This window comes from Abramis brama (genome assembly GCF_963993115.1).
Source record: "Abramis brama genome assembly, chromosome: 7".
Classification (NCBI taxonomy): Eukaryota; Metazoa; Chordata; class Actinopteri; order Cypriniformes; family Leuciscidae; genus Abramis; species Abramis brama.
This window is the reverse complement of record NC_139969.1, coordinates 29,758,895-29,770,586: the sequence shown is the minus strand read 5'-3', so window position 1 is coordinate 29,770,586 and position 11,692 is coordinate 29,758,895. Positions and strand designations below refer to the sequence as shown.

General features: G+C 35.4%; 1 protein-coding gene across 2 annotated transcripts; it reads right to left on the bottom strand.

Moving 5' to 3' along the window:
- Positions 1-3,372: 3,372 nt before the first annotated feature.
- On the bottom strand, positions 3,373-11,051 carry LOC311086225 (putative oxidoreductase ZK1290.5). Of its 2 annotated transcripts, XM_084119002.1 has the most exons (8): positions 10,717-11,051; positions 7,069-7,317; positions 6,451-6,552; positions 6,272-6,363; positions 5,138-5,320; positions 4,709-4,768; positions 4,411-4,535; positions 3,373-4,216 (listed from the first exon to the last, which is right to left on the bottom strand). In XM_084119002.1, the coding sequence occupies exons 1-7, from the start codon at positions 10,802-10,804 to the stop codon at positions 4,440-4,442; spliced, it is 870 nt and encodes a 289-aa protein (XP_083975128.1). In that variant the 5' UTR covers positions 10,805-11,051; the 3' UTR covers positions 3,373-4,216; positions 4,411-4,439. The 2 variants fall into 2 exon arrangements, with proteins under 2 accessions (XP_083975128.1, XP_083975127.1); XM_084119001.1 differs by lacking the exon at positions 4,411-4,535 and having other exon boundaries at positions 10,717-11,047.
- Positions 11,052-11,692: the final 641 nt, after the last annotated feature.

Sequence of the window (11,692 nt, the reverse complement as noted above, 5' to 3'; positions counted from 1 at the left end):
GACTCAGTCAGGCTCATTTACAGTTTTGTGCATGAGGTTCCTTTTCCTCAAGTAAGAAATTGCAGAATAATGTGATTTTCTTTGAGAATGGGTCTGTTCCTAATGGATGATATTCATTTCTCTGCCTGGATTGTGTCTGTTTTGAACAGACCTGTTGAATTCATTTAAATGAAATGCAAATTAACTCATTTTGAACCTTATAACACTGTTATGGCTGTCTTTATTTTTTGTCGTTTTGTTTTATTCCTAACTTTTTGGGAAATGTAATGGCTTTTTTATGATTACTTCCAAGTTGTCTTGTAAAATCTCTTAAATTAAGGTACAGGCTCAATTTCAACAAGGAAAGGTTTTATATATAAATATATATTATACTCCATTAAGGAATGTTTAGAACCATCTTACTCCAATGTGGATGTAGCCATTATTACGCCATTTTATGACTTTGTAAAAGAATTCACTGTGTGAAAATTGGTTTGCATTTTTGTATAATACAATCTGCTTTTTGTTTGTTTAAAAGGAGAGGGAGGTGAAACTGGATATTAGAGGACAAGATTTAAATAAAAAAATAATTTAACAGAACCTGTGATATTGAAAAGAAAATGTAACTTGTGTACAACGATTCTAAATGAGAGGGATGGAATAAACAATATTGGTAACACTGCTATAAAGATGTGTGTTGGCTGTGCTATTTTATTCATTTTTATTTTTTTAAGATTTCTTTCAGTCCCAACACTGCGGCTTCAGAGAAACTCGAACACAGATCCAAGTATGTTTCCTGATTCAGGACAAGCGCATGTGATCTAACTGATCACATAAATTGTACAGAACTTGCACTAGAAGTTTATGGTCCAAGGCATTGCACCTAAAAAGGGCAGGACCATAAAGAGACATCAGAAAATTAATTTATTGCCATCTTATTAGGACACAAATAATGCAACTTCATGATTTCTTTTAAATATGACCTTTTTTTTTATTTGAATGTTTGTATGCCCCAGGATACGTCACCCCTTTGGGGGTATAAATTCATTGAAAAAGAATGCTTGTTTGGCAATGCATTACAACATTTTAACCACATTTTTTAAAACATTTATTCTCTCATAACAAACATTTTCTGTAAAATTCTGTTAATATATTTAATATGCAAATTTCTAGGACCAAAACTTTGATGATAAATCTATTGTACACAATCTACTTCATGCCTTCTGCCCTAACCTTTTTTTTTATATCAAATTCATCTTTTACTTGTGAAAATCTTTAATGATTTTCATAAAGTAAATGTTAATGTCCATGAACCTCACTGGTTCTTGCTGAAGCTCAAACGTGCCGCGTAACTAGGGTGCCAACCATCAAACAAACCAAATGTGGGACGATTATAAGTTTGTGTGGGACATGTTACCAACACTAAAACATAACCTGAAACTGTAATATAATGTCTATCTAACTTAATAAAAACATTTGTATTCTGCATTTCAGCTGATAAAAATGATTTGTTCTTTAGTCCCTTCCAGAAAACACCATTACATCACAATGTAACATAACATGTCTTTATTTTACATCATTTAAATTCAACATCACAGTAGGCATCATGCACAAAACTATTTTTGAAACAGTTCTGACCAAGTCCAACTAAAATCCAACAAAATAAACAATGAACAAGTAAAATATAAAACAACATGAAATTAGATCATTGACAGTCTTATATATTAAGAATATATTAAACCAAAAACAAATTTTTAGAAAGGATGTGAATTAAAACAACCACAGCAGGAAACAAGTTGATCAATTCTGTTAAATTAAAATTTTAATTTACCGAATTATCCATTTGTTTTCTGACAGGGAACACATGGAACGAATCACCAGTCCACATTTTGATTGACAGTCGTCACAACCTACTAGTGACCGTGTTTACTCCTTTCTTTTCAACCATTGGATAGGATTTAAAAAACGGCTGTTGTATTTGTACTTCTGACGAAGGGCTGTTAAATAGGTGAAAAACTACGCTGCAAAAAGAATAAATAAAATGCTTTCTTAAAAAGGCAAAAGAACACATGCACGTTTTCTTATGATCATTATAAACCAACAGACTGATGAAAATGCAGGACATTTTCTCAATATGCGACGTGCAGGACAAGGGGTGAAAATGCTGTGGGGAACAACGCAAAGCGGGGCGGTCACCCTATGCGTAACACAAGAATGAACCTCATTGGTTCTCGCACGTCAAGCGAACAAGCTTCCGTTTACCTTGAATGTGTATGCTAATAAAAGCCTAAATTTAATCTATTCGTCATATAGTGGATTGCATCTCTTCAGAAAATGTGGACTAAACCAGGGGTTTTCAAAGTGGGGGCCGCAGCAAGTTGGAAAATTTTTTTTTTTAAAAACGTTAAAAAATAAATATTTGCTAATATGAGTATTGTTATAAAAAAACATTATAATAATTTGTTGCATAGCCTATCTGATATCTGATTGATCGGCTAGTGACAAGAATTGGCCGATTTTCACGTGATTTTCAGTCTGACATATGCCGATTCAAATGCACTCGGGCGCCGCATGAATAACATCGCGCAACATCAACATCAACATCACACATGCACACAGAACGCACATGTAGGAAACCTTGTGAATTACGGCCGTTTCAGATCTCGAGCGGCGCGTGAGCAGCGCGAATTTTTTTCGGCGTGCATGTTCAGTGAGTGCATTAACACCGCGATCTGGAGCAGCGCGTGAGCGTGAGCGTCAAGCAGGAGCGTCGCATGAGCAGCAGTGAAGCGGAGGGTTTCGACGCCGAGTCTATTTTTATAGCGCTGCTCACGCTCAGTTAAAGTGAAAGCACACTTTTGATGGACAAAATAAATATGATTTGCATGTATAGTGTGTTTTAACAAGGAGTAGGCTATGTCAGAAAAGAAAATGAAGACAAAAATATTTATAGAGAATGTATCCATTTAAACTTGTTTTTATTAACCAGTTTGGGTAAAAGTGGTGTTTTATTATATATATATATATATATATATATATATATATATATATATAAAATAAATATTTGTGTGTGCTGTAAAGTGGTTAGAAAAAATGAAATCAGAATCGGCTTAAATCTGTATCGGCAGGTCAAACTCAATGAAAAATCGGAATCTGCCTTGAAAATTGTAATCGGTGCATCTCATCTTTCTGATTGGCTGGTATCAAACACCATCACATAATCTGATGTTCATCTAGATGTTTTATTTATTTATTTCTACATGTGCCGTGCCGTAGTATTGTCGATGGGTTCAATACGGGGGGCCTTGGCCAGAACCTAGTGGTATTTGGGGGGCCTTGGCATGGAAAAGTTTGGGAACCCCTGGACTAAACCACTCAATATAGATATTTTTTGTATATTTGTAAACATTTTTGCTATACATTTTAAAAGTTTTTGTTGCATTAATGCAGTTTTTCTTGTGGTAAATGACATTACATGGTAAAAGTCACTAAATATCATCAGCAACACTTTATTCTTGTTTTTAACAATATCACAAATCTATGAGTTTAAAATAGAATTAGAAGTATCAACAATTGCTAAAGTGGTGTTTCTGATTCAACCAACAATTTGACAGATTATGCATAATAGGGGAGAACAGAACATACATCTGCCATTACTGATAATAATACAGTGAACATGAGTAGACTTCAATATCAACTCATCTCACCTAGTAAAAATCACTATAAAAGTTTATCCATGTCTAGTGTTTGAGGATACAAAAGTGTACTAACTAGCTCTTAGTGTGTACACAATAAATAAACATTGAGGTTGTGTTTTCACAGTAATACAGCATGGATGGTTACACATTTATTTGGCACAGGTAATGTCAATGTCAAAAAATATTTGTGGCAAAAGTTCTGTACCCTGTACACCCCCTACTAACGTTACTATAAATATTTAGACCATTATAGTCCTTCAACGTGACTAAAATACCACATTTGCTTTGTCATTTAAAAAGGCACATGTGACAGCAGCAGCTTTTCAAATCACTGATTGCGTTGAATTCATCACTTTCATAAATGACCTTTCCTCTCACACTGAGATCAGGACCTGTCAGTGTCCTAAAAACAAACCTCTTGGATTTTGATTGCCAGGTTATCCTTTCCAGATTGGATGAGTGAGATGAATCAGCTTCTGATTGGTGTGTAAACCACTAATTTGGTCCATGTCTTCTGCTGTCAGTGTGAATCCAAAAACCTGTTGAGTAATTATGAAGCTAATATGAATATCAGGTAAAAAAAAAAAAAAAACACAACTTAACCTAAACAATGAAACTGTCTTTGAGATCATCCTTAATAATGTACATAATTATTTTACGATACAATACCATTTTGGATTTTTGTAAATCACAAACTAGACTGATTGAGCCTCTCACTGTTTTCCAAGCTCACCTGAACAGGTGGTTTTCTTGGAGATTTGGTCATTCCACATGAGTTGGGTCCCAGCTCACATGTCTCCCATCATGCAACAAACTCAGAGCTGCCATGTCTGAATCATCCAACCTGAACCCAAACACCTGCACGGCACAACATTATGAGTGCGGTTTAAAAAGGATGATCTCAAAGAGAAACTATTGATAGTTCAATTAGTGGCAAAAAGTATTCAAAGAGAACTGAGAATGTATAATAAATAATAATAATGATATATTTGTTTTTAAATTGCAGCTGTAAGATCCAGATTTAATCTTACTTGGCAGTTTTCATGGATCCTGTCTGGTTTGGTGGACTTTGGAATTGTGACAACTCCATTCTGAAAAGAAATGTAGAACGAAGTTAATGAATAACATTATAACGGCTACTTCGAAATTATATTTTCCTGGCATTCTGGAATATAAAAAATAATATCTCAAACAAAACTCAAGAGTTGGGAGATGATCATTACATTACTGTCACAGACAGATATTTCACAAATATTGTGAAACTATATTGTTTTAATGTTACTGTCTACAATACATGACCAGCTTTGAGCTTATCTTCATACGGAGAGTAACATATCTGGAAATAATAGGAAACCGTGATTTAACCTTTACAGGTTTGGAACAACATGAGCGGGAGAATATTGCATTTTGAGTGATCCCTATAAACTGCATTTGAGGATCTTTTGAAAAGCAAACTGTACCTGAATACTCCAGCGGATGCATATTTGTGACGTGCTGCGGCCGTATTTATGGGCGAGCTTCATGATTGCTGGGTGAGTGAGGGCTTGACCTTTGGCCAAAGGACAGTAGCCTTCAAAAACAATATCCTCCTTCCGACAATATTCAACCAGCTCCAGAGGCTGCTGGAAGGGATGAAACTCCACCTGCGGGTAAATCAAACTCAAATCATTCAGCTGCATTATGGGCACCTCGTACAAAATAGAGTCCGGTTTAATAATTCTGCATTTATCTCTTGTATGTTTTTTTTTTTTTTTTTTACTTTTCATCTTTAACATTGTGTGACTTGTGCCACAGTAGACCTTCTGTTGGCTCGGACCAGATGGGATAGCCTTTGTTGCCCTCATGCATCGATTTTATATATATATATATTATACTGTGCATTAAGCTAAATGAGGAACCAATACATTTGCATATTTTTGATATCTTTGAGATTTTATATAAAGTAAGAATGCCACCAAGTTGTGGTTTATGCATCATTTGGTTTATTTTATGTGTTTTATATAATAAAGAATTTTTTTTTAAATGTCTTGATGCCTTTATAGAAGTGGAAGTTTTTGCATTCATTTTTTTATTTAAATTTACTATTTAATTTGTAACAATCTCTGCTGCATTTTATGCACTTCATGCTTTATAAAAAAGTTTAGCGTCATCATCGGCATTATCTGAGGTGGGCATATTTAAATATATAATTTATAAACTAAAAATATATATACATCTAACCTTTTTTGCAATTACATTTGAATTTTGACCAAAAAAACTGTTTGCTTTGTAGTAATGGCATTATAAAATATGAGTGTATATTTGCTATTGAGTGTATTAAAGCTCTAAAAAGCATTAATAACAGATGTGTTATTATGGAGAGTAAAGATAACCATTAATTCTTCATACATAAAGCGAAATGAGGTTGCTACACATTTTCATGTGTTTTTTAAAGGTGTACAGTAGTTTTCCCATTTCATTTATAACAATCTCAGCTGCTTTTTTTGCACTTCATGCTTTCTAAACAAAGTTCATTATCATCATCATCATCAGCTGATGCAGTTCTCATTTTTAAGTTTTAAGAGTTGCGTCAAAAGCCATTCGTTCAGTCACACCTGGTTAACATGAGGCACAATTCCACCGCGATCCTTTAACTCGTTCAAGTGACGGATGAGAAAGTTACTCACTCCGATGGCACGACACAAACCTGCAACAAGAAGAGGGGACATGATCAACAAACTGTCTGAGTTACTGTCATTTCTGCGCAGTATAATGAGCCTGAAAGAGCACGAACCTTCATCATAAAGCTCCTCCAGAGCTCTCCACGTCTCCGCTCGAACCTCGCGACTGGAGAGACCTGGAACCATGCAGTCAGGCCAGTGCATCAGATACAGGTCTGTGTAAAGAAGTTGTTTCAAAAGTCATTACAAGACGTTCAATGGTTGTTTGCAAAGATATCTAGCTTTGAGGTCCCATGATTTACTCACCCTCAAACCATCCTAGGTGTATATGACATTATTCTTTCAGATGAATACAATTGGAGTTATATTAAAAAATGTCCTGGTTCTTCAAACCTTTATAATGGCAGTGAATGGCTGTTTCTGTTATTTTACTTTATGAAGTTTTAAAGATGGATATTTTTCTTACACGAATGCATTGCTTCGCTTCAGAAGGTCTTTATTAACCCCCCAGAGCCGTGTGGAGCACTTTTATCATGGATGGATGCACTCTGATGGACAGCCATTCACTGCCATTATAAAGCTTGGCAGAGCCAGGACATTTTTTAATATAACTCAGACTGTATTCGTCTGAAAGAAGAAAGTCATATACACCTAGGATGACTTAAGGGTGAGTAAATCATGGGCTAATTTTCATTTTTGGGTGAACTATCCCTTTAAAATGTCACTTTTACCCAAGTAATCCACCCCCAGCCTGGCACACGAGTCCCGGCAGGCTTGTTTGGCGCTCTGGTAGCCGTAATCTCCAGGCCATAGTTTGGTGGTGAGCCAGAGCTCCTCTCGTGGAACAGCACTGTCAGCCACAGCTTTCCCCAAAGCCTCTTCACAGCCGTAACGCTTGGCCGTGTCTATATGTCTTATCCCGCACTCCTGTAGAGCATAAAGCACCGCCTCATGACTGTAGCCTCCATCATGAGATGTCCCTGATGAATGAGAGACGACAAAAATTCAAAACTGTTACGCTTGTGTATGTGTAGTGACAATAAAGACATTTGACACGGCTCAAATATACACAGATCATTACTGGTAAAGAGTACATGTTGCCAATTTTTGGTGTCACTAACAAAAAACTGGCATTTCTGTTGAGAACATTTTTAAAATTAAATTATTTTTTTAGTCTTGTCAGAGGAAGAAAATGTCTGTCTATCATACACACACTGGTCAAGCTCAGACAAGTATAAACTAATAATCCAGACCACATATTTCAAATTTCACATTCTATGGCATTTGTCCACCCTGTTACATGACGTATTTACAATGCAGAGTGTAACAGGGTAGGTGTTTTAAACTAATAAATCCCATTACTAGCTGGGAAAGAACAACATGCTAACAGAAGATTGACATTTAGAACTTTAACTGATAAAATCTATTTTAAAAAAATGAAGAAACATTTTCATGTTCAGTATAATTAGAAATAACAGGGTGGACATGTTATGATTTACGGCAGTGTTTCTCAGCGTTTATTGGGCCAGCGCCACCCTACTCATTATCTAGGTCCGCTACCGACAACAGGACAAATGGATTTGAAATGTTCGCTTTAATGTGTCCAAGGGTGCGCGACGGTGTAGACGATGTTGCAGACCTTCTTTTTTTTTTTTTTTTGCAAGACGTTACAAGTTTCAGCTCGTAAATCTTTGACGTTGTAAACTCACCTTTAACAAACACCCCCCAAAAACACCTCAAATCCCCCCTTTGGAAAATATTGCCCCTGATGTTCTCCAAATGCCCCCATTGAGAAATGCTATTTTATGCCATTAGATAAATCTTCTAAAATTATGAAAAAGAGAGAAAAGTGAATGACTGATTCTTACTTTGTTCTTGGAGTTGTTTTCCCTCCAAGAAATTATGTCACTTCAAGCAAGTCATGTGATTTAGGGCATACGCTTAAGATTATAAAAGGCAAAACGCACTAATGTAACCGGGTGGACTGGAGTTTGAGGGACACAAACTAATTTAATGATTTTACACATTTAATATATATATATATATGGTTCTTCGTATGCAAACCCTTCTGTTACTAGATAGAGGCAAATTCTGTTTTAATGATTACTTTTTAATCACCAGGTTTCAAGCCTAGTCATCTGTCTAGTTTCATTTCCCTTATTTGTTATTTTTACACACACACAACCAAAGTAAAAGGGGTATGGCAACATTCAAAAACAAAAAAACAGAACGTTTTAGTACATTGTGTTTCAAAGTATCATGTTAGTCCTAAAAAGAGAAATAAGGTTAGATGTTAGAAACATGGCTAGTTTAAGATACAGTTTACTATTTTATTAATTAAAAAATCCATCACAGGGTACATCTATTCAAAATCCACCAAACTGTAGGAATGACCCTGCCCTAACAAACGGCTGTAAATTACCCACGAGTCTTTGGAAACCCATTTTACTTGTTTGATAAATCTTAATTATGACATAAAAAGTCATAATTATGACATGCAATGTCAAAATTAAGACTTTCTAAGTCATAATTATGACTATTTATGTCATTATGAAATTATGATAAACTTAGTCATAAATGGCTAAATAAGGCCTAACTATGACATATAGTTAGGGAAAGTTAGGCTTTTTTTTTTTTTTTGCCAATCTGCAAAAAAAATTCTTACCAATAGCTTTTTTAACTATGTGTTCCTATAGGTGTCTAGTAACACCTCCCGGGGAAACGCCTGGAGAGTCAATCAAAGTTGGGGTGCCCAGACGGCCTGGGTAAAAATAATGATTTTTTAATTTGATTTTTTTACCAATATTACCTTTTGAGATGTCTAACTAGGGGTTTTTAGGGGTGCTGAATCTATCCCAGCCATTAGTTTTGAGTGAAAATGACTCCTAGTCCAAACAAAAACCACATAAAAATGGTTTTATTGAACAATTACAAAACAAAACTTACTAAATCAGTTTAAAATTTAACAAACCTCATCCAACTCCCCTACATCTCCCTCACTCCGGTTATTATCTGGCTGGTTGATGTTCTGGCAAGAGTTACCATGACAGTTCCCACAAACAGAAATACGCTTGACGCCTTGCTTTACAGCACCTGAGAGTGTCACAGTCCCCTGCACAGTTGCAGCTGACAAACTTCAGAAGGTGGTGCAGTGCAATGGGATCTGATGTAGGGACTGGTGCATAACCTTGTTCTCCTTGTTTCCATCCATACTCAAGGACATCCAGTGATGGACTTTGTAGCAGTAGCCGATCTCTGGTCTGGAGATCTGCCCGCAGAGAGTGCTGTGCTGCAGCTCCTGTAGTCGGAGGCAGTTTCCGACCGACCTTAGGTGTTGACTATATAACATCCAGGTGATCCAAGCACTTCCTCTTGCCTTTCTCGCCTCATCTGAGAGGAAGTGGTTGGCTCACCTGGATGTTATATAGCCAACCCCTAAGGTCAGTCACCTGACATTGTTGATATTAGGTCTTGAGCAGAGGTGGACAGCAACAAAGTACATTTACTTGAGTACTGTACTTTAGTACACTTTTTGAGTATCTGTACTTTACTTGAGTATTATTTTTTATGGAAACTTTTTACTTCACTACATTTGAAAGACAAATATCATACTTTTTACTCCACAACATTTCTGTCAAGGTCCTTGAGTAGAAAGTAAGGGGATGATTTTGGTTGCAAGGGTTGCATTTTGGTTGGAAATGAAAGTCGGGTTGACGTCAGAACTCGACTGATGTTGGTTTCTGACGTCAACTCGTCTGTCCAACGTTGGAGATTAACGTCAATCTGCCGTTGAATTCTGACATCAACTTGATTTTCATTTTCAACGTTGGGTTTGGCCAAGCAGCCATTTGGGTGTCCGAAACCATTGTGGACGTTATTGAGTGCACTTATTCAAAAAAATAAGCACTTATAAGAAAAAAAAACATTATTTTTACCCAGGCTGTCTGGGCACCCCAACTTTGATTGCCTCTCCAGGCGTTTCCCTGAGGATTTGGCCATGGATAAATTGTGTTGGATAAAGTGTTACTAGACACCTATAGGAACACATGGTAAAAAAAGCTATTGGTAATACATTTTTTTGGTAAAAAATTAAGTCATAATTATATTGAAAAGAATAAAGACAAATAACTATGATGCAAACAAAGTCTAAATGATGACTGTTATAATTAGGAAATAGTTATTTCTATGACATAATTTCTACCTTTTATGTCACAATTTCAACTTTTCATCTCATAAATATGACTTTATATGGTACCCAAAATTATGACTGAGTCAGACTGGCCCAGTCAGATAAACAATCAGTGAGTAGAAACACTCTTCTATCATCATTTATATCATATGTTGTTGCATTCGGATGTCATAAAGGCGCTTGTTCTCACCTAAACCCAGAATGGGAATGTTCAGTCCATTCGACAGCCCAACCGTAGGACAGGACAGCGCAGTGCAGCTGCTGGGAATTGTCACCATATTTTAGACTAAAGCTCATGTGCACTTCTATGGACACAGCACGATTCGATGTGTATCAGAGAAGAAAACCCTAGTTTCTCATTAACTACCGCTCTCTGCAGGAAAGAACGCGAGCGTTTCTGTAAATGTCTCTGTAAACTCACAGAATAAAACATGTGAAATGCCTCACCTATCTCTACTTTAAAGAAATTAGCGTCGTGAACGAAATTGCTCCGTTAAGTCGAATCTTTTAATGAACCGAATGAACATGAATCATTTGCTAAACTGACCGAATCAGTGACTCTAGCGGATCATTCGGACAAGAAAATTTTAGTTATTGTAAATGCAAATAATATTTAGTTTCTAAATGGCTTTATGTTTTTAAAAGATATATGGCTCCAACAAACTGAAATGGGATACATGGAATTATATATATATATATATATATATATATATATATATATATATATATATATATATATATATATATATATATATATATTTTTTTTTTTTTTTTATTAATACATTTTTAGTATTAATAAAACCTCGTGGCCATCGCCAACCTTTTTTTTTAAATGCTAAATAACATAAGAACATTGTCAATGAATTACATACAAATACATATAATAAAATAAAATAAAAAACAAAGAAAGAAAAAAAACAATATTATACAAAAACAATGAAAAACAAAAGATGACATGGCAAGAGATATGACAAGCAGGCATACACTACAATTTTATTGATACAATAACATACATTAGTGTACAAGGAAAGCTTTTAAGTGCATGCATTTTTTTTTATTTTTTATAATATTTAATAAATCTTAGGGCTTTTTTATTATTTATATATCGAAGAGATTTAAGAAGTGAGGATAAGATAGAATACCAATTGCAAACTTTTGTTTATGAA

Excerpts from the sequence above, each read along its gene's own strand:
- LOC311086225 (XM_084119001.1), bottom strand. The coding sequence starts at position 10,804 with ATGGTGACAATTCCCAGCAGCTGCACTGCGCTGTCCTGTCCTACGGTT. Across the intron at positions 7,318-10,716 it reads CATTCCCATTCTGGGTTTAG|GGACATCTCATGATGGAGGC; the intron begins GTGAGAACAAGC and ends CTCATTCATCAG. Across the intron at positions 5,321-6,271 it reads TTGTGCCTCATGTTAACCAG|GTGGAGTTTCATCCCTTCCA; the intron begins GTGTGACTGAAC and ends ATTTACCCGCAG.